The sequence below is a fragment of the Euprymna scolopes genome, chromosome 18 (genome assembly GCF_053919585.1).
Source record: "Euprymna scolopes isolate OS-2025 chromosome 18, ASM5391958v1, whole genome shotgun sequence".
Lineage (NCBI taxonomy): Eukaryota > Metazoa > Mollusca > Cephalopoda > Sepiida > Sepiolidae > Euprymna > Euprymna scolopes.
In genome coordinates this window covers 17904441-17928984 of record NC_136499.1, presented here as the reverse complement: position 1 = coordinate 17928984, position 24544 = coordinate 17904441, and the positions used below count along the sequence as shown (strand labels likewise).

Below are 24544 nucleotides of genomic sequence, written 5' to 3'. Positions count from 1 at the left end.
TTTCGTAATTTTTTGGATATTTTCATTACTGTGACATGACGATTCAGTAGATACCGTTGGTTTTACTAGAAATTCAATATTTCAATTAGTGAATTTCGATACAATAACAAAGAAATACTGAAATAAACTACACATTGAATGGATAGGTATTTTCTTACAAATTTAATATTAATAAATTTTTATTGTTTTATTTCCTTTTAATATCAGTATTATATTTTATTTGTTTTTCTAATTTATTCGATCATTTATTATCTTCTGTACATTGTTTTTTTCATTTAATTAGAAATGATTTAATATGCAATTTCATTCCTTTGGTTAGAGTCAGCTAACGTACAACCTAACTTTCAGCGTAACGCTACCAGATGCCATAACAATGCAAATCAGTTCCTTCACTTTTATTGTTCTTCAGTATTTCACAATAGTGAAGCGATTTATTGAACTAAAATATAAGAAAAGGACATTATTGAAAAGTATGCAATAAAAAATAACAAAATTAGTCTTTATATGTACTTTTAATAACAAAATTTTTAAAAATAAAATTTTTATTTCATTTGAAATTTTATAAGAAATATATTTATGAAATTATAAAAATAAAATATTTTTTCGATTCTATATAATAAGTATATGTTTAAATAATTCTTAAAAAAATAAAACTAATTTTAATAATTCTTAAAATTTTAAAGCATTTTTTTTCTATATTTCTTTAAAAAAATAAAACAAACTAATTTCAATAATTCTTAATTAAAATAAGGTGAAAAATTTTTCAATAATTATTTAAAAAAAAGAACGGATAGAAAAACATAAAAAAAAAAAAAAAGTAAATGCATAGGGGAGATATAGGTATGGGCAGATGCTTTTCAAACTGATATGCTATTACATAGGTCGCACACACATGCACAAACTTATCTCAATTACACACCAGTTATCTGCCCTTGTGAATTCCGATTTGGCTGACAGATGGCATTCTACTTTCTGTTCCGTTATGTATCTCTCTGTATCTCTCTCTCATTCGAACCGTCTATGTGAGGAGACATATTTTCCACACGCCTCGACAGAGCGTTTACCTTTTCAAGGTAAGAATGAATATACTGGTATACATTAACAAACTCTCGTATATACTCGCACATGCATACACAATGAATACACAATAAGAAACTCTTATGATCACACACAACATCAGACACACATATGCACAAAGAACATATATATGCGACAAACACGTAACTTCATGCATGCTCGTTTGTACACACATACGCTTGTACACAAAACACTATCTCAATCTTCTCACCTTCTTTAGCTAAATAAAACATCTTATTTGTGTGTGTATATATATATATATATATATATATATATATATATATACATACAAAGTGTTTTATATATATATATATATATATATATATATATATATATATATATATATATATATATATATCGTTTGATGCAGCTCTGGAGACCATTTTTGTAGAACACCCCAGGTTGGTCCTCCAACCACAACGTGACTTCAGAAATCAAGGCTGCATCATCTGGGAAATGCTTTCCTTTCAAAAACAACTTCATGGCTGGGAAGAGGTGAAAGTCAGAGGGTGCAAAGTCAGGAGAGTAGGGAGGATGGGGAAGGATTTCATAACCACACGCCTGTGCTTCTAATCTGGCGACATGCGAGTTATGGACCGGAGCGTTGTTCTGCAGGAGGAGGGTACCTTTGCTGATCTTGCCCCGCCTCTTGATTTTGATAGCTTCCCTTAATTTCCCAGCGGAGGGCTGCACCCTTGCCTTCTTTGGAGGTGGTGAGTCCAAGTGCTTCCACTGCATTGACTGGGCTTTGGTTTCTGGATTATAGTGATGGACCCAGGTTTCATCCTGTTTAATCAGTCCTTTGAAAAACTTTGACTCATCTTCTTGGCATATCTCCAAATTCATCCTCGAGCACTCGACGCGTTCTCGCTTCTGGAATGGTATGAGCAACCTGCGAATCCATCTGGCAGACACCTTATGCATATGCAAATGGTCATGAATGATAGTTTCCACAGACCCTGTACTAATCTTGACATCTTGGGCTATTTGGCGAATAGTAATGCGCTGATCTTCCAAAATGGCAGCCTCAACTTGACGGACAGATGCCTCATCAATGGCAAAAGGGGAGGGGGGGACCAGGTCTGGGAGCTGTTTCCACAGACTTCTCGCTATGTTTGAATTCATGATGCCAGCATTTTACAAGGTCATATGATGGGGCATTATCACCATAAGTTTCTTTCATTTCATCAAAAGTCACCTGTGGTGTGCATCCTTTCAAATACAAAAACCGGATCACTGCTCAACATTCAACAGGCTCCATTTCACACCTGACTCAGTTCAAACACCTGTAAAACAGAAACCACAATTAGTTCAGAGCTGTAATTTGCCACATAACCTGTAGAGATATAAATCATTGTACATGCAAAATTTCAGCTAGATCAGACAACTGGAAGTGGGTCAGGGGCATTACTTATTGCACACCCTTGTGTGTATGTGTGTGTATATATATATATATATATATATATATAAACTCAATTTTTACATTCTCTTTTTTGACGTTACTCCTTTAAATGTCTTTTAAATATACTCAGTATTCTTGCTTGGTTGTTCATTCAGACGTCATCCTCTACAATCAGCGACCTCCAACGTAACAGCCTCTACGAAATATCGGACATGCAATCTACAGATCGGTAACATCAACCACTATATAGGTGGTAGAAATAAAAAAGCGAAGGAACTGATTTGCTTTGTCACAGCTTCTGGTAGCAGACACACCGGAAGTTAGGAAGTACGTTAGCTAGCTATTAACATTCCTTTTTATAACTTTTTAGTAAGGAAAATAACTGCACTCAAATCAGATGAACATCACATCCTTTTTTCCTCCGGAATCTTGGTTGTTGCCATCTGATCAACTACGATGATAGAGCTTAGTTTGGACACGGTCAATTGAAAGAAAATCTAAGGAGATACATAAACCTTTTTCCATTGATTTTTTTTTTTTTTTTTTTTTTTTTAAATCCTAGCCTGAATGCCCGGTGTTACCCGGGTGTTTGAAGGTGTGTGTTGAGCAAAAAAAAATTGTAGTAAGCAGGGCAGGCTCGAACTCGTACCTCAAAGAAAGAAAAGAGCATAAAAAAAAAAATGTGACGTCTTTGCCGTTGTGTCCATCGCCCCACTGGAAGTGGCAAAGGTTTAAATTAAGGCTAGTCAATCGAAAAGAGGGGATGACTTTTGAAAATATTGGCAAAAAAAGCGACCCCTCCCTGTAGAAAAGTGCCCAGTTAAGGGTGAAGGAATTAATGTCTTTAACCAATTTTTTTTTATATTTGTCTTCGGAAGGGTCGAGCTTCAAAACGATACCGATCTTGTGAAAATCCGTCGCCACTGTCAAAAATTTTAGGCAGATGTACAAACATACATACATTTAAACAGATTTATATTAAAGATTTCAACTGCACTCAAATCAGATGGGAATCACATCCTTTTTTCCCCCCTGGAATTGTATTAAATATCTTGGTTGTTGCCATCTGATCAATTACGATGATAGAGCTTAGTTTGGACACAGAGTCAATTGAAAGAAAATCTAAGGAGACACATAAACCTTTTTGCCATTGATTTTTTTTTTTATTTTTTTTAAATATTTTATTTTGTGAATTCTTCGACTCACCATTCTTTCTCTTCCACACAGTTATTTGCTTGGATGTATAAAGCCCGTTCGGGTTGCACCACCTGAAACATCTGCAAGAAAAAGAAAAAAATATGGAAAAAAAAAAAGAAATTTTTTAATAAAAACTAATTTGTTTTTAAATTTAAATTAAAAATTTATAAATATTAATAAATAATAAAATAAAAGTGAATTTTTCTTTTGAATAAATTTACAAAGTAAAAAAAAATATATAAAATAAGTAAAAAATTAATTATTTTTTTATACAAAGAGGTTACCACATATCAAGTCCCAGAGGCCACACAAGGATAAGGATTAATATGTGTATTTTTGTCATTTGGACACTAGCATAATAAAATTTGCGAGGACGGTTCAATAAGAAATTGTTTACATTGGATTTGAAGATGACAATATTGTAGTTAACTGAAAAGCAGACCAACGGAACAGAGTTCCACAGGTGGGTAGTTCTAGGAAAAAAGCTTTGTTGATGGAATCCGCATTTAGGTTTAGGCATTGATAGAGTGAGGAAATTTATTGATAGTGATTTTGGCTAGATGAGTGTTTTCTGTGAAAGATTGGTAAGTGGGGAAGTATGGATTGGAGCTCAGTCGAACACTTGCTATGAAAACAGCAATAGAGCAGAGACAGGCTTGCAACATCTCTTCTGTGGGAAAGAGGTTGAAGAGGTGAGAAAGAGGCATCACCTACTAAATTACGAAGTTGGTTTTGAACTCTGCCAAGGGGGCTTCGGTGATAAAGAAAATATTAAAATGTTTCGATTCAGAAAAAAAAAGAACATACAGAATGTGGTTAAAAGTAAAGAACCTTACTTCATGTATCGTGCGGCTCGTGTTAGGAAAGAAAAAAAAGAGAAAATAAAAATGGCCGCCCCTGGTATTTATGGACTGAAAATCACGTGTTTGTTTTAATAATTTTTAAATAGAAAAGTAGGCTTTTAATATCAATGTCAGAATGAGAAAAAACTCGACTTTATATATATACTAGCAGGGGTACCCGGCATTGCCCGAGTGTTTCGAGGTGTGTGTGGTTTTGGGTAAATCAAAACAAAAGAATAATAAAAAATCGTTGCCCAGGTGTTTGTGTCGGGAAGGGGGGGGGTAAAAAAGTTTTGGTAAGTAAGTAGGAAAGATTGAACCCAAAGCCTTGAGGCGAAGTTAGAAAGTAAAGTGTGAAAAAAAACAAAAACGTGCGACGTTAACTGATCGGCCACCAAGAAATAGTAATGGAAACATGTTTGAATTAATTTAAGTATTAAGAATTGGCAGGTGCCCGTACTTAATGACTTAATGAGGTCAACTTTCACTGCGGGGCAGTATTTTATTTATTGCGGGGCAGTTTTTGTTTTTTCTTTTTGTTTCCCCAAGATGTTGTGGGGGGGGGGGGAAACCAGCTCCCCATAAAAAGAGGATTGTCCAAATTGAATAGCAATTGTCTGATATAAGGAGAAACTCTGCATTGATCAAAGCTGATTGTTTTTGGACGTTCCGCTAGCTTCGAATTAGTTTCGGTTTTATACGGAAAAGCCGAATCCACACGTGGCGATCCAAAAACGTGGAATATTTAGCTTTACAAAGTTCTGAACTCGTAAATAATATCATTTAGACAGCATATAAAAAGTTTTAAGAAGGAGTGAGCCGACCGATCGCTTCCCGGAAAAAAGCCTTTTGCGGATATACACACATACATTTTCACTTTTATATATATATATATATATATATATATATATATATATATATATAAATATATATATATTTATTTATTACCGTTTTATCTGCTTAGACATGTTTCAGTTACTGAATTGTATCAACGACCCAAACTGATTAGTTCCGCATGAACTAAGCAGATAAAACGGCAATAAAAATATATTTGCTCTACAATAGTATTGAGCACTTTCTTCAGGTTTTACTAATTACCATTTTTGATTATATATATATATATATATATATAAAGTGCAGACCTTATATGAACTAAAAAAAAAAAAAATTACACAAACTCACATATTTCATTTTGAATGATTCTTCCTGAAGTTTTTCAACTGCCCAGATATTATGAATCGGAATCTGGCAAAGAATTTCATCTCCTGAAGTAAAAAATAATCAAGAAATAATTAAAAAAAAAAAAAAAAAAAATCAAGAAATCATCAAAACAGAAATTTTTTTCTCAATCAAAATGAATTCTTTTCATTTCAAAACTAAAAAAACACAATCGGAAGAGCAGTGAAAGTACCGAATGCTTCATTCTAATATAAATAAAGGAAAGATTTATTTGAAGATAAAAAAAGGATGGGGCAGAGGTATTATTGTTTTTTGTATTTTTTTTTCATGGTGTCCTATACAGAAGATTCTACTTTTCAAACAGTGTACGCTTTTAGCGTCCTAAATTCCTGTTTTCAAATTACTTCATTCTCTACAATTATTAGATTTATATTTAAATAATTAATAATTATACTTCTTCTGAATACATACATCTTCCCTGTCCTAGGTTAGTGTATTAACTCCTTTAAATTAAAATTATTCTCTGTCATTTTGTAAATATCTTTCCTGTCATCCTCACAGTGTAAGAGAAATCCTTCCAGATAGAGACAATTTTTATTTTTGTCTCAATTCATAAGATAACTTTTTGGGAACAGCTGGATTTTATCTACATTAAAAACTGACCCCAGAAATTTATAAAATAATAATTTTTTTGTTAATTATAAAAACAATGCTAAAAGAAACCCAGAAAAACAAAATCTTATGTTTTTATATATAGGGGCATGATGTGTTGTTTATGAAAATGTTTTGTAAAAAAAAAGTGCAAAAGAAATTTTTTTTTTTTTTTTAATTTTTATACACCCTCCCTTTTTATCTTAAAATATTTCTTTTTATGTAGACACAATATCTGCGATTGTTTATTATAAGAAAAAAAAAAATAAATAAAAACGCATTTATTTATTAAAATTTTTCGTAAAAAATGGTACAAATAAATATTTAATACCCCCCCTTTTGTTTTTCTCAAAACAAATCTTTCCTTACATTTAAAATTGAAAAGCCAAATGCCTCACGCTTATTATCCGTTTGTTAACAGTGTGCAAAAGTCGACTCAGAAGAAAGCAGTGTATACCCAAATTTGGCATTTTCGTATTGGATGTTTTTCTGGAATTTTTTTAACCATAATCGACCCTTATGTTTTCTAGTCATTCAATGATGTGCACCTCTGCAAAATTCTTAATAACTTTGACTCCTCTCTTGGCGCTATCCATATTTTGGCTGTGATGGCCCTTTTTTGTTTGGGGATAATCTGGGGATTGTTTTAATACACATTATCTTTGAGATAACCCCACTAATAAAAATCAAAGTGGGTGAGGAGAGAGGCAATAAGAGTAAAGTTCATTCAGGATCACACCTACTGATGAGATGACCACCAAAGTGTCCCACATATCAGTGCTTACACACTTATGTTATCGTGATAATTTTTAAAATAGTAATTTCAAGTTAAATTCAAATTTTATATCCTTTTTTTTATTAAATTGTTAGGTGAAAGTACATAATTACAAAAACACCCTCTCCTCTCCATGTTAAGATTAGCTTTCTAAATAATTTTATTATTTCAGCACGCTAACATAAGTGCAGAAGTACCCACATATCATTAAACAGTGATAAGACAAAGACTGTTGGATATCCATGCCTGAAACTTAGTAGACAAGTCAGGCATAAAGTGATGTTTATTTGTACCAAATATGGTTTACAGGGTTCGTACAGATTTTCAATATCCATTTTCAAAAACGTTTCAAAGTTTTTCAATGCCTTCTCCAGACAAAATTCAAGTTTTCAACACAAAATTTGAGGTTTGTTTAACAATCAACAATCATTCGAAAAAGTGGTCAAAATCAAATATACAACAAATAAATATTACCATAGCCAATCAAAGTTACTTTGCAACCCCCCTGCATCATTTTTTTTTGGTGTTTTTACATAGTTTTAAATGCTTATTTCATCTTAAATATTAACTCTCTTTATAGCTTTTAATTTCAAACTAAGATGGCTGCTGTCATGTCTATCATTTTTTAGTCCCGTCCGTGCAAGGAAAGTATTTTATTTTTAGAGAGACAGAGGTAGTTTTGCCACTACCCCCCCACCAAATTAAATTATAAATGAGAACAAAAATAGATGGAGATTTGAATCTTTATCATGAAACTACCTGAAACACAAAGGGACATAAGTCAGGTATCCACAATGCTATGCAATTTCAGAACAACGTATTTCAAATTTATTGTCAATATTTTAATGCTATTTTTATTAATGCTTAAAAAGTAATTTAATAGTATTTTATTTATTTCTAATATTTTGACACAAATTTTTACTGGACATAAATATAATTTTCAAGGCCTTTTCAAGAGATTTTCCATTTTTCGAGGTCATAATAGAAACAAGGCCTTTTCAAGGCAAAAGAAAAATTCAAGGACATTTCAAGTCTGTACAAACTCTGGCTTAATTTCATAAAATATTGTGAATTTTATGAACAATTTTAGAGTCAGCATTTTTGGGTGGTTCACTCAACGTCACTGTAACATAAAGCCTGTGTTTAAAGCCGGGAAGACAAAAGATAATATTGTTTGGCAAAGGCACAAGAACAGATGACAGAAATTCATGGATAAACATTAAAAACATCCTTGTAATTCACCTGAAAACTCAAGCAAAAATCAAAAGAGTTCAAGCAAGATGATACAGATGCAGCTCAACTTATCTGCAACATGATAAAGACGATTGGTAGCAGAACACCTTGATTTGGACAATTATTCAATGAGGGTCTATTCATGAAGTCAAAACTAATTATCTTCACAGTTGGATAAAGATGTGATTGATTGCTTGTTTTGTCTTACGGCATATCAACCCTTTTGGAGCTATTTCATGACAACTTCATTTATAGGACCCCATTTTATTTTTTTACAAGGAGGTCACCACTAATTAAGGCCTGGAGACCACTCGAGAATAAGGGTTAATGAGTGTACAATGGTTACCAGGACAACAGTGTAGTAATTGTTAGTGGTGGAAATTGGCTATAATTTCATTATTTAAGGATACAGCTCAACAAAAACTTGAAGACAATCATGTTGTAGTTAGCTGGAAAGCAGGCCAGTGGGACAGAGTTCCACAGATGGACAGTTCTAGGAAAAAGGCTTTGTTCATGGAATTTGCGTTTAGATTTAAGTATAGATAGGAAGTGGAGGAAATTGTTGATAGTGGTTGTAGCTAAACGAGTGTTTTTTTTTTTCTTTGTGGAAGTTTGGCAGATATCAAGAGTTGTTATTTATGGCCAACAGGTGATCCATTATGTTTTACTCCTTTGAACAAGTTATTCTACATCCCTAGCTGCCAAGATGGGTTCGGTGTAGATTAAATTTGTCAGAATTAAAAAGAACATTAAGTATAATTAACTTCTAAGTTCGGTAACAAGATAGATATCAGACTGATTGGTTTAGTCACGTGACTGAAAGAACTTAAAATTCAATTAAAATGTTAGTGGGGACATAATGTTAGATTCAAGTAGATATAGCAACTTAAACTTGTTGAACATAGCAAGAAAAAAAAAAATGCTAGTTAAATCTTTGTCACAGATTTTTGTGATCGAGTCAGTTGTCATCAACTTTATAATAACAGTCTTAAATTGCTTTATACCAGGCATAACAATTTTGAAATTTAATAGCTACAACTGTGATCCACTTACGATTCCATAGGTGAACCAAGCAGTTAGAGGTTTTTGAGTCCAGGTGTAAGGACACTTGGACTGTAACAACGTGTGTGGTCAAACCAGCTAAATCTTAATAACAACCGAATTCTGATAGATATTATTTCTGATAGATATATATTTGCAAACATACCTGTATACATATTACTAGAGTGGAGGGGGGGGCTTTGCCTAATCATAAAATATATTTAAATTTTAATTTGTTTAAATTTTGTATATTTTATCATAGCATCACAATTTCAAAAGTAAAAAAAAAGTATTTGAGTACCATCAGCTAAAATCGAAACCGAAAGCAAAACTGTAGCATTCAAAGCTGGTGATGTTACCACTGTACCAACGTGATACACATAGAAACTGATTAAAAATTAAAAATAAACTAAGATGAATGTACAAAATGTATAACAATTTTTTTTCAATTCAAACTCATTACTGACCCCTTAATTGGCTAAAGACCCATAAAAAAAAATGGTCTGTAAAAAATCCAATCATTTGAGGCCCATAGCGCCACTCTGCGACTTTTAGTTCCAGTTAGAGCTTGAAAATATGGAGACAGACAGAGATATAGCCTTTTATATATTAGATTTTATTGTTCAATTTGATTATTATTATTCATTGCTAGATTAATTTCCTACCAAGATGTTCATGTCTTCATTGTTATTATGACATTTTTTAAATTGATGAACAGATTTACAAAACAGAAAACATCGGCTTGTTTAATTGTAAATGTTATGGAAAAAGAAAATATCTGTAAAAGATATTGTATTGCTTTTTGGTTATTTGTGCATCAATACACACATGTAAGATAAAAATAGAAGAATGTGCCAAAACCAAAATGTAGATTCCATGAACAACGCTTCTTTCTCAGAAGTGCATGCCTGTGGAACGCTGTTCCGTTTGCCTGTTTCCCACCTGACTACAACCTGGATGTCTTCAAGCCCAACATATACAAATTCTTGATGAACCGCCCCTTAAGTAAGACACTTTATCAAATCTCAACACTAACATACTGTACACGCAATAACCCTTATCCCCGAGTGGCTTCCGGACCTTGATAAGTGGTGACCACCTTGTAAAAAAAAAAAAAAAAAAAAAATGAAAACTTGCTTACCTTTTTCTCTGGAATAAAAAAGACTTTGATTGGTTAAGCATAAGTACCGTCTTTTGAAATTCTTCAATCCAAACATTCCTCTGCCTTGGGCACGCTTGATCATCATTCTAAACAATGAGAATTAGAAAGGAAAAAGTTTGACCGACTTGAGAAGAAAAAAAAAAAAAAAAGCGCAATGGAGTTAACTCAAAGTTAGTTTTGGTTTAATCATTTCTTTTTTTTTTAGTATTCCTTTTACAAGATTCACACAAGGCATCAAATCTGAGGTAAATATAATAAATAACAAACCAAGCATGCGGGATCCCCTTCCAGGAGTGAAAAATTTACTTTCACCATGACTGGAGGGGAGAGCAATTAGTTATCCCGTAAAATCTGTTTTGGCAAAAATTTACTTTCACCATGACTAAAGTTTGTGCAAAATTTAAAAATATGGTTATTGAGAAAGTGCGAACAAACGAACAGTAGTGAATTACTAAGTCCACACCTTTATTTGTCGGGAAACTAAAAATATTACAAAGAACCGAAATTTTTCCTTTTACTTTGTGTGATAATGTTAAATGCTGTATTGCACTGAAAAAATGTTTCAGTTGTTGTCCAAAATCCTCCCTGCATTAAAATACAAAAATAAACAAAAGTCTGCATGGTATACACATTCATGACAAAACAAATATCATATTCCAAAAATTATGTAATCGTGTAATTTGATTTTTAAATAAGAAAATTACATTTGATGAGCAAGAAGAGTGGTTGTCTTTTTGAAAAAAATCTTTAAAAAAAAAAATAAATAAATAAATAGAAGTCAATAATTCAAACTTGTGAAATTTATGTTGTAGTGCCTACAAATTCCCATTAATTGCTTATAGATGATTTTCTTTATAAAAATAAAACTACTTGATCAATTTCCCTAATTTTTGGAAACAATATTTTGCTTAATTTATTTATTGTGAACTATTATTCTCATCTTCATTAATTGTTGTTTCACAAGGTTTCGGCCAACTATTCCTCTAGCCTTCGTTAGGTGGTAACCACGATGGGATAGGAACTGCTAGGTAACATACAAATATCCGTGCATGAGGTCGCCAAGCTAATCAAGAACCTAGATTCCAGTAAAGCAACTGGCCCTAATGGCATCCCAATTATAGTGTTAAAAAAGCTTCAACCAGAACTTGCTCCCATACTTACAAAACTATTTAAGCGCTGCCTTAAGGAGAAGTGCTTTCCGACTCCCTGGAAGACCTCATCAGTTTGCCCTGTATTTAAGAATTCAGGTGATAAGTCATCTCCCTCTCAGTACAGACCAATAAGTCTCCTGTGTGTTATGAGTAAGTTGCTGGAATCCATATTAAATAGAGAAATAGTCAACCACCTCAGCAGGAACAACCTTCTTAGTGACACACAATATGGTTTCCGCTCTGCAAGATCTACTGCAGATGTGCTGACGGTTATATCCCACAGGATTAGTGAATCTCTTGACAAAGGCTTCCTTTCTAGGGCAATTGCTCTCGACATATCAAAGGCCTTCGACAAGGTATGGCATAAGGGTCTACTTCACAAGATTTCCAGCTACGGTATAACTGGAAATGTTTTCTCAATCATTAAATCATTTCTCTCCGATAGGCTCATAAGAGTAGTGGTAGATGGACAAAAATCGGAGGCCTGCAATATAAATGCTGGAGTCCCTCAGGGGTCAATCCTGGGCCCAACTCTCTTCCTGATCTACATCAATGACCTCCCTAAACACATACTTAAATCATTCGTTGACATCTATGCTGATGACATGACCATCTACGGCAACACATCAAAGGCTGTAAATGATGAAGTTCTCTCCACACTAACGTAATGTACTTGCAATAACCTTTATCCCTGAGTGGCTTCCGGGCCTTGATAAGTGGTGATCACTAAAAAAAAAAAAAAAAACTGAATCTCCTAACTGCATCCTCAGCAATTACTTCCTTCCATAGTTGTCGTCTTACTATGTTTTGGCCAAGCAAGCCTCTGGCCAGCTTTGGGTAGGATTGAAACTGCTATCTTCAGACAAGGCTCACCTGGAACCGTAGAGATTCAACGTCTCTATCCACTGCGCCATGAAGGGCGATCAAGGTTGGATTTTTTGATCTTATAAATCCACGTTTATTTATTATATGATCTTCCACGGTCGGGTCCGTACCGAATGATATACATATTATTTTAATTGGAATTCATTATTGAAATGAGTATTATTAATTTATTTATTGCGGACTATTATTCTCATCTTTATTAATTGTTGTTTCACAACGTTTCGGTCAATTATTCCTCTGGCCTTCGTCAGGTGGTAACCGCTTCGGGGTAGGAACTCTGAATCTCCTAATTGCATCCTCAGCAATTACTGCCTTCCATAGTTGTCGTCTTACCATGTTTTGGCCAAGTAAACTTCTGGCCAGCTTTGGGTAGGATTGAAACCGCTATCTTCAGACAAGGCTCACCTGGAAAACATGGTGAGACGACAACTATGGAAGGCAGTAACTTTAACTTTGGTTATTTTTCATCTGACAAGCTGCACAATATAATTTGGTAAAGTCTCCAGCCATTTTTTTTATTGTTACATCAGAGATTTCTTTTCAAATATTAATTTCTCACCAAGACCCAAGTTTCTTTTTATTTTTTTATAGCATATCAACTAGTGTTGGGACCATTAATCGAAATCAGTATCGAAACTGAAAAAAATTATGCCTATATACAGATGCCAAAAACGATTCTTTTTTTTTTTTTTTTTTTTTTTTTTTTTTTTAAATTTTACATTTCTGGTAGTAATAATAAATATTTATTGATTTTAAACTCCTAACAAAACTAAAATCTATAGATTGAACCCAAGAAGATTATTTTTATGTTACCGAAAATATATGCACATATTACACGGGTTTTTGCAATAATCTGGGAAAAAAACGTTCAATAAAAGCAACTCTATAACTAAATATTTAGAGATTTTAAAATAATTGGAATCGGTAATTATTTCAGAATCAGGCTAAAATATTGGAATCATTCCATCATTAATATCAGCACTTTTCAGGTTATTTAATGCTGGATCCAGTTTTTTTTTTATTTTGATAAGAGATATGCTTCAAGTTCTTAATATCTCCAAATATTTATACGTAATGTTCATTTCTAATAACTTATTCAGGATTCATTAAATGTCAGTTTATGTGCACCTCATTGAATATAGTTTCATGTCATACACAAAACTCGTTCTGTCTAAACCATAGACGGAACCCTAACGTCAATTCTAACTTCAGGTAAGGAATGGACCTGCAAGTAATGACAACTTCACTATCCAAACCTCTCAAAATGGAGCATCTTCCCTCAGCGCCAAAGTGAACAGAGTGTAGACAATTTCTGAAATGACCTTTTTTCTGATAACTACAGTATGTTGCTAATCCGGGTTTTGCCTTCTCTCTTTGAGAAGGAATTATTTTACTGCTAATCACCTGAGGCGCTTCTTGTGGGGAATGCTGATGGGACTACTTAAGCATTTTTTGCAGGCTAGAGTGTTCCTTCTGGCTCTTTGATCCCACTTTCTGACCCTTGTGTCATATCTTCCTGCCATGAGAGGGAGATAAAAGCATCGTGGAACTCTGTTCTGTCTGCCTGCTTCCCACCTGACTACAACCGAGATGTCTTCAAGTCCAATGTAAACAAATTCCTGATGAACTGCCCCCTTAAGTAGACACTTTATTAAATCTCCACACTAACGTACTGTACATGCAATAACCCTTATCCCTGAGTGGCTTCCGGGCCTTGATAAGTGGTGACCACCTTGTAAAAAAAAAAAAAAAAAAAAAATCTAAAATGGAGTTTAATATTCATAATCAAGACAGCTAAAGCGAAAAGGTCTTGTTTACTATTTAACCTACAGCCAATTTGGCCAAGAAAGAGAGATGGCTATATATGTTTTACCGAGGGTATTAGTGCCAAAGTGAGGATTCTTACCCTTCTTTGAGAATGGTTGGCGCTTCAATGTCTTGCACTGATACTCTGGAACCAGATGAAATGACATCAAGGAACTAGAAAAAAAAAAAAAAAAAAAAAAAAAAAAACAATGACAAATATAAAGTTGTTTTATGTCTAAAATAAAATCAGGAAAAAATTTTTTACAAAGTTTTCTTCTATAAGGATTTATGCCATTGAGCGTTTCAGGAAAAATTATTTTTCATATAAAAATAATGCAGTATTAGTTGGTTTTCTAACATGTTCGAATTTATGAAATAAGGCTCTCAAATAATGCGACTAACTCTGATTCAGTTTTTGCACCAATCACAGACAGTATCGAAATCAGATCTGATGTTATCATCAACAAGATCGCACATACAATTTATCTCTTTTAGGAGCCACCACCCTTGGACTTAAAAACATCAACAAATTTAAAAAAAAAACAAAAATTTAAAAAAAAAAAAAAAAAAAAAAAAAAAAAAAAAAAAGGAAAAATAAACATTTACAGTTTTCTTCTATGATAAGGGTGAATGCCATCTAAAAGAAAAAAAAAATGAATAAATAAAAAATGATTTCTCATTTAATAAAAAAACATACAGCATTACTCCGTTTAAAAAATCTTAATTTAACTTTATAAAATAAGGTTTTCAAACTTTTATTTTAATGTTTTTATTCTGTTACAATAAGATTTTAAAATATTTAGATCAAAACGGTTTTTAATTTTGAGGAGGAATTTTTATTTTATTATTTAATGGGTAAAAAACAGGAAGAGAAAAATAAAAACAAAAAAAAAAATACATTTCCATTTCAATATTAATGAAAAAAAAATACATTTCCATTTCAACATTAATAATAAAAAAAAAAAATACATTTCCATTTCAACAATAAAAAAAAAAAAGCAGAAAGCAAATCTTTCCGCAATTTCATAACTTTTGATTTTGTTTATCTGTCACCCCATTACATTAACAATGTTTCTAACAAAAGGGGAAGAATTGCCGTTTTCTGCATTGACTGTTGTTTTGTACATGGAGATTTTTAATCTGTTCATAGGTTTTATCATTCAACCATCAATCTATCCATTTCATTAACCTTTGTCTTTGAATGTTTTTAGCATGGATAAGTCGTGACTCATTAATACAAAAAAAAAAGAAAAAGAAAAGTTTTCTAATAAAATTTTTAAAAATTATCGTTCCAGTTTTTCTCCCTCATTTTCTTAGACATAACTTTCAATAAATAAAACTATTTTTTTTTTTAGATCTCTCATGTGAAAACTCCTAATACTCTTCATTCTTTATACTCAATCAAGCAAAAACTATTTTAAAAACTATTTAATTTGACATTCGTTTGCAAATTATTTAGACAGTGAAACGAAAAACTAAAAAAAAGGACGCCAATATTACCATATTCAGTTTGACATCAGTTTTGTACACTAGCATGCATTGGATAGCTTTAAGAAGGTGGGCTCCCTCTACTGTGCTAGAAAATTATTCGCCACCATGGATGGTGTATTGTTGCCACACCGAGACTGGTGCATCCACTGCCAATCTTTTCTTCTCCCAAAAAAAAAAGAGTATCAAATCTAATAAGTCCACACTATCGTCTATGCTCCAACCTCTGTACCATCACTGCAATGTTGCATCGCTGCACCTGTTTTACAAGTATTTTAATGGAAGGTTCTTTGATGAAATCTTAGCACTTGCAGCCCCCTCCACCTTGATATACATACTCCTGACTAACTCAACAAGTACCAAAATCGCCCCCTTCACTGTTAAGGGCTCCTAGATATTAGAAAGCTTTCTACTCCAATAGTTTCTTCCATCAGACTGCCAGACTTTGGAATTTCCTTCCTATTCCTTACTTCTCTGAGTGTGTTAGTGCACAGAAGTTAAAATGTAATGTGAACAAACATCTCATTACTTAACTTCCAACAATCTCGTATTAGACATGATTCCAAATAGTAGTTCCTTACCTCCAAGTGGAAATACACCATCTTTGGGGTGGGGAAAAAAACTTCTAAAGTAATCTATTTCTGGCCAGGTCTTTATTTATCCTTCATGTCCATTTTTATCATTTCCTCCCATGGTGTCCTTTGATTTTCCCTTGTGAACTGAAACTGCTATCTCATACATCTATTAACTCAAGATTGCTCATTTAATCTTTAAACGTGATCATACAATCGAAGTCTACTCTTCTGCACACATCTCTCTCGACAGTGAGACAGTTTCAAACATTTCACGCACGCACACGTGCGCAAAATCTAAAACATATGAAAACATGGCAAAAAGATATGAAGAAAATCTTTGCGTCAAAAACGTAATTCATTTCACTTGATGTTTTAATCAATTATATGCTTTCTCCATATTTAGAAAAGCTAAGAAAAATATGTTTTTATATCGGAGACAACATCACAAACGCAGAAAGGTAATTGATAGGAGAAAGAAAAGAAAAAGAGATGACAACATCTTAAATGGGTTTTAAGGTTCTTTTATTTGACACTCTTCGATTTTTTTTAATTTGTCGATCTATATAAAAGAAGGAGTGAAATATTTTTTATATTTTCAAATCTATTTTTTAACCAGTGAGACATTTATTTTTTAATAATAATATTTATCCTGATGAAAATTGCTTATCTTTGAAAATTCATGGATTAAAATTTTTCATTATCATAATTCCTTGGTTGAATTTGATGGATCAATAAACATTGTATTTTATTAATTTTCGTTTTGTATTTTTCTATTTCTTTAATTACTCTATTTAGTATAAGATTTCCCTAACTTTTTCAGGCTGGCGCCGCTTGGTCTCTAGAATAGACTGCTAGCACCTCCTACTCCATAAACACATGGAAACATTTTTTTTTTTAAATAAAAGCAACAATATTATTAAAAAAAAAATATATATATAAAAAAAAAAAATTTTAAACAATGATATAGTACAGAAGCTCGACTATTAAAAAGGAACCGACAATTGCTTTTATCAGAACCAGGTCAGTTCCGGTTGGATGTAATTAAAAGATGAGAACTACAAGATTAGGAACAGGCGTAGGAACACAATATCTAAAGAAGCTGCAGTAGGAGTGTTGATTTCTTTTGAAGTTCATCAACACCATATGGAAATAAATTTTGTGCAATTTATATATATATATATATATATATATATATATATTTATATATATATATATATATATGTACGTACGACATAATCACGTTGACACACGGTTCTCGTCAGATTACCAAAGTTAAGCAACATTGAGCCTCGCTAGTACCAGATGGGTGACCATTTAGGAATTCCAGATGCTTTATGTGCTTTCCGCTTATCTCGGCATTGTTTCCAGTCATCCTGAACCTCCACTTGCCACTGGTATTCAACAATGTCGACTCAGGAGAGGTGTGGTTGGAGATTGCGCAAGTCCTACCACAAAAATTTCACGCGTAGGCACCCTTACAGTGGGTATCCATAGTCTGTCAAGACTGAAGGAAGCCTTTTGTATGTATAAAATATATATATATATATATATACACACACACACACACATTCTTACAAAACACACACGCACAATATATATATAATCCGCATACACATACTTTCATGTGTATTCTTTAACATAAAAAAGTTTTCCTATTTTCTATATGTGTGTGTGTGTGTGTGTGTGTGTGTGTGTGTGTGTGTGTATATATATTGTAGTTAACCCTCCACCCACCCTTTTTTGCATTACTGCCTCCCCCATATCAAAGCACCGCCCACCAAGGCAGCAGTACCACCCACTTTGGGAAACCTTGATATCATACATTGAGCTTTTGATTATCTTGATAGGTTTCAATTATAAAGATGTTTACTTTTATAATTCTAATTACATAGTTTTTACGTAAGTGTAAAACGTGTTACCTTTTTGACTTGGTCTACATGTTGCTCATCTGACAACGCTTGAAACAATGGCACCATATAATCTTCCTTTAAACCAAATGAATGCTGTTGGAAAAAAAAAAAAAAAAATGCAACACATAAAACATGCAATACATGGTGTATCCATATACGTTTTACAAATAAAATATTTTTTTATTAATAGACATTTTCGTACTACATAATTTATCTTAACTGTACTTTCTAGTAAAGTAGTTCAATCTGAGAATTCCAACCTATTTTCAATAATTGAGATGCTTTATTGCTTTTAATGTAATCACTTTTCCTTATACACTTGAAAATTTAAATATTATTTATTCTAATAATCAGTTACTGGTTTCTTCTCAATATTAAGTATCTATATATTAATACGATAGCGTGCGTGTTATTTTGTGTGTCACGCTTACATTTTTTTTCTTCGGAATGACTGTCATTTGTTATGACCTTCATTTCTTGTAATAAATAATTTTACCAAGAATTTTTTATAAGTCTTGGTTTCAGTTTTGATTATAGCTGATGGCATTCAAATAATCTATTTTTTTAATAAATAATTTTACCAAGAATTCTTCCTAAGTCTTGGTTTCGGTTATAGTTGAAGGAACTCAAGTTATATGTTTTTTTTTTCTTCGTAAGTTTTGGTTTCAGTTTTCATTCAAGCTGATGCACCTATTTTTTTTTATTTTTGAAATCATAACTTTATAATATATAAGAATCGATAGAAAATTGACTTTATAATAATATATACAAAATCTGCATAAATTAAAATATCATATTTAAGCATATTTTACGACCGGGCTATGCCGGACATCCTTGCTAGCTTAGATAAATACTTTTGCAGTTTTAACAAAAGAGCTACAATAATATCAAGGCATCTCTATTTATGTTGAACATCCACAGAATGCCAGCATCAATATATTACATATGAAAGAGTCCGCTGAAGAATTTCCACAGGTCCTGCTAGTAATATTGAATACTAGAAGGGTTACCTAGAACCGCCTGGGATAAAAAACAAAAGTAAAACTAAATAATCTGCTTACCACACTAGACCTATAAATAGGATGCCAAATAAATTCATTATTAACTTCATATATTAAAATTTATAATATATAATAGTATGTTTACTGCATAATTACTCTGAAAAAAGAATAAAATTCATATATGTTCATCAACTTTTCTGAGAATTGTTGTAACCCTCTTAAAAATTCTTGTGAAATTTGCTAAAATTCTATTTGTTCAATAAACTTATATAAATGAGTCTTGTAATAGTAAACCACTAATTTATTCCCTAAAGTGCAATATAACTCTTTGTGTGAACTGATTAACTCCTTATCATAATGTGTAGATTTTATCTTGAATGTATTGCATCTTGATTTCTATGTCACATGTACCCAATGTCCTATTATTTATAGAAAAGTTAGTATTTCACTTTCTACATAAAATAGCTTTATCCCGTCAAACTTATTTTTAGTCATTAAACAAAGTTTCATCGCAATAAAAAAAAAAATGTAGATACCATGGGATTGAATGGGTTTTAAGTTCATTTGGAGGCAAAAGCAGAGTAAAAGTATTATACCTGTTTCAGGTTTCAAACTCAAATTTAAATTCATTTGAGGGCAAAAGCAGGACTCAAACCCTCTATAAGCATGACAAACTAACGAATTCAGCCATAGAATTCTAAAATTCTTTCTTTCTTTTTTCTATATTTAAATTCAAATGTGAGTTAGCTGCTTATAAAAAGACAAAAGGAAATAAATAAAAACATGCGATACATGATTACTAATACTAATGAATCTTAAAAGAATTATAGATTATTAAATTTGTTTCTAATGTTATAAATCAGTGGAAGGACTTGTGTGTGAGGATAAGTCTCTCCCACCTTCCGACATGACTAATTAAATAAAAAAAAAAAATTCAATTAAGTATACAATTTGTATGTTTTAAAAACGGATCTATATTTGTCTTATATGACTAATAAAACAGACTTAATTATGTACTTTGTAGGAAAAAAAATCCTATTAATTATAAATGTACAGGAAAAAATTGCTTTATTTTATATATAAAATGATATTTAAATAGCAGTTGATTCCCTAATAAAATTTTTAATTGAATCAATTATTTTAATATTTTGAATAAACAAAATGAGATTTAAACTCATTAAAATATAACATATAACTTTTAATAAAATTTCATTAAAATTAAATTAAAATAAATTTTATTAAAATTTCATTAAAATTTTGAATAATAAACAAAATGAGATTTAAACTCATTATTAAAATATAACATAACTTTTAATAAAATTTTTGGTAAAGTTAAATATTTTATTTAACTTTTTTCATTTTTACTTCTGTTTTCTGTTTAGTGGAAGTCATACCTGTGTGTATAGAGAAAAGGTTAATTTACAATAGACAAACGAGAGAGGGTCTTGTAAGCTCTACAAAACCTTGTTTCATTTGTCGATATGTTACAATGTTACATCATTTTAACGCCCAGTTCCCTGCATTGTCATAGCCTTCTTATAATATTCCACATTTGAAATAATTATATTTAATTTAACCAACGTTTTTCAATAGGAAACACAAAACAAAACCATGGATTTCTACAAGCGAAAGAATGTTCTTCAGACTAAAAAACACTGATTTTATAATCCTTAAAAAAAAAGTTACTGTACACTTTTTTTTTTTTGTCTTTTTGGGATATTCTTTCAATAACCAAAGGGAATAGATTTGTACTTACAGTTCGAGAACTGACAAGATTACCGAGTCCCTGGATTGCCTTTGAGATTAGAGTTAAAGCACGATTTGTTGTGGCATCCTGAAAATTATAAAAAATAATTTTTTTATGATTAATATTGTTAAAAAAAAAAATTAAATGAATAAAACCAAACTGAAGATTAGTTTAATTGTGACACAGACTTAACTAGTTCCTTATGCGAATCATTTTATAATGTCTCACCAAAGAACCGTTCACTGTGCATGCGGCTATATGATGCAAAATATAGATAAAAAACAGTTTTCTGAGGAACAAACATTTGTCTCTGATGAGTTGTTTGCTTATTCAATGAAACACGTTAAAACATACTTCATAAAAATATGAATAAAATATTATGAATGTGAATTAAATACATCTTATGATTATGGAATGATAACTAATGATATATATGCTCTGAAAGTGAAAATTCATTGTTATTGAGCTTAATTGTTACAATTTGAAAACATAGAATATATACCTTAAAAGAATATATTTCTTAATAGCGCGCGCACACACACACACACACATATATATATATATACATATATATATATATATATATATATATATATATATATATATATATAGAGAGAGAGAGAGAGAGTTCGATTGCAATTTGAAAAATTTATGGAATATATAAAAGTATATATTTATAACACACACACACACATATATATATATATATATATATATATATATATATATATATATATATATATATATAAAGATTTTGATTACAATACACAATAATTCCATTTTCAATTTTTTTTAGTTCACACTATAAAGCTTTCATTTTATTTCAACACTTTACCACACATCAAATCATTTTTTTTTTTTTTTTACAGATTTTTATATTTTCCCTATTTTGCTTTTGAAAACCAATTTGCAAAATATGATCGCATGCTACTTGACTTTTAGCAAAACCCAATAAATCCATAAAGTTGTAACCTAATCGGAAAAGTCAGGTTTGAACCTCCTATATTATGTATATAAAAAAAATGTAAAAAACATTGCAACAAACAATTTATATACAAGATAACACGTTTAAAATGTTCAATGAAATGCAAATTTTATTGATTAAATTCGATTAAAGAAGAATTAGTTAAAGTTGATTTATAATATTGTGTTTGATATTTGAAAACATGTATGGTACATTAATGATAACTACATGTGCGTTTAAAAATAATTACACATTTGTTTAGAGAAAAAAAAAACATGCATATGTTTACACTGAATTCAACTGATAGAAATTGATTTGCCAATTGAAATAGTTCTTTTCATTTTTATATCAACTATTGAATTTTTATTGAAGAAAAACATGAAAAAAAAAAAATAGAAATGTACATTTAAACATTGTGTTAGAATTAACTATTAAAAAATGATAGTTGATTCTTGGAAAACAACTGTATAAAATTGACATTTTTTTATAGTTGACAACACACTTCAAAATACAAAATTTACACTATGTTTAGAATTCATGTTTAAAAAAAAATTTTTTTTTTAACTGTAACTTGTTAGATTAAAAAGAAATTATATAGATGAGAAAATATAAAAATAAAACGGAGTCTTATTTTTTCTGTTGAATTCAGTGTAAATACACGTGTGGTTATAATAATTATTATTATTATTGTTTGTTCTTACACAGGTCATCGTCAGAGATGACTCCCTGATAATAAATGGTAGTGTTCCCTGGAGGTTGAGTGACAAGTCTCCCCAGATCTTATGTACCCTCCACCTCTTCTGATAAACTTTACAAATGAATTTTCATTATCGCAACAGCCACTTACTATTGATTTCTCACCGACAACAACCAAAGGTCTTCATTATTATTTGTATTATTATTGTTTGTGCTCACTAGGGGTTCTCACACAGGTCATCATCAGAGATTAGTAACTGGTGGTGTTCTATGGAATCTGAGTAACAACAAGTCTCCCCAGATTTCAACTACTCTCAACCTCTTTCGATAACCTTTGTAAATAACTGTGCATCATCGCAACAGCTGTTTACAATTAATTTCTTGCTAGCAAAGACCATTGGTGTTTATTAAGGTTATTATTTGTATTATTATTATGCATGCACTCTTACGTATCAATAACATCAATATTAATACTGATGAAGAATGACATGATTTTCATTTATATTATTTAAAAAAAAAAAAAATTTTATATTTAAATTACTTAGTTTTATATTATTTATTTTCTTTTAAAATATTCTCAGGGCAGTAAACTCCATCCTTGTCAAAGACTAACTGACCAAAATGAGCATCAAGACACTTTCTCACCCTCCCTATAGTCCAGACGATGATCCCTGTGACTTTTGGTTATTTCCTAAGCTCAATGAAAACCTTAAAAACTGTCGTCATGAGACAAATGAGAAGAGGCTATCACCATCATCATCATATCTTATCGCAATAGAAATTAACCCATCGCATGGCGGTGCTGTTTGCCTCCTTAAGGTCTTGGTTTGAGCAATGAGGACCCAATCGGCAGTTTTCACTAAGGTGGTGCATCGTTTGTACCTCTCCACATGGACATAAAGGTGAGATGTCTAGGCCCCACTTGTGGAGATTGTCTTTTGTTTTGCCTTCTTTGGCTCTATTTAGAGTCACCCAGTTTTTTCTACCAAGGTTTGAACCCTGGGGATGTTTCTTTTGGGTCTGGTAGTGCTTCATTTTTATTCCTGCTGTTATAGTCTCGCCATCGTTCCATCCTATAGGAGGCAGCTTGCCTGGGATCGATTTCCTCTATATTGATGAAGCTACTGCGAGATTTTAGTCTTCGTCTCACTGATTGGTGGCCAAACCTTGAGTGCCTGTGGTCGTTAAGCTGTTTGTACCATTCTATTCTGGTGATGACATCTCGCCTGATACGTGGTGGTGGAATACCAGTTAGGCAGTATAGAGCTGGCAAGGGAGTTGGTCTTAGGGCACCAGTTATGGTTCGGTATGCCTTGTTCAGCTCTACATCAATTTTATGGCAAGTAGCAACCTTCACGTGGTGCCCCTGTTAATCTTTGGAGACCGATTGCTACACCACGCATAGAAATATACCCATTACCAGAGGTGGTAAAAGGATTAACCCTCGGCCACTGGAAGTAACCATGAAGAAGAGGCTATGACAAGGGTCATCGACATGCTCACACAAGAGGACTTCCATGGAATCTTCCAGAAGTTGTTGGAATGGTAAAAGTGCATTGCAGCCGGAGAAGATTACTTTGAAGAGGACCATAGTTTCATGTGTATATCTAATCTATATATATAAAAGCGAAAATGTGTGCACGTATGTTCGCCTTTTGTGTATGTCCAAGAAAGGCTTTTTTCCGAGACGCGGTCGGTCGGCTCACAACTTCTTAAAACTTTTTATATCACATATAAATCATAATATTTACGAGTTAACAAA

At 31.9% G+C, this 24544-nt stretch overlaps 1 protein-coding gene across 1 annotated transcript in view; it reads right to left on the bottom strand.

The window, feature by feature from the left end:
* LOC145297508 (ras GTPase-activating protein 3-like) overlaps positions 1-24544 on the bottom strand; it is a 471570-nt gene that overhangs the window by 28737 nt on the left and 418289 nt on the right. The window contains exons 16-21 of the mRNA XM_080143408.1: positions 21132-21209; positions 18384-18467; positions 14502-14575; positions 10539-10645; positions 5701-5783; positions 3686-3756 (exon numbers count right to left, since the gene is read on the bottom strand). Of these exons, the coding sequence (XP_079999534.1) occupies positions 3686-3756; positions 5701-5783; positions 10539-10645; positions 14502-14575; positions 18384-18467; positions 21132-21209 (497 nt within the window). The remainder of the gene's footprint in view (positions 1-3685; positions 3757-5700; positions 5784-10538; positions 10646-14501; positions 14576-18383; positions 18468-21131; positions 21210-24544) is intronic.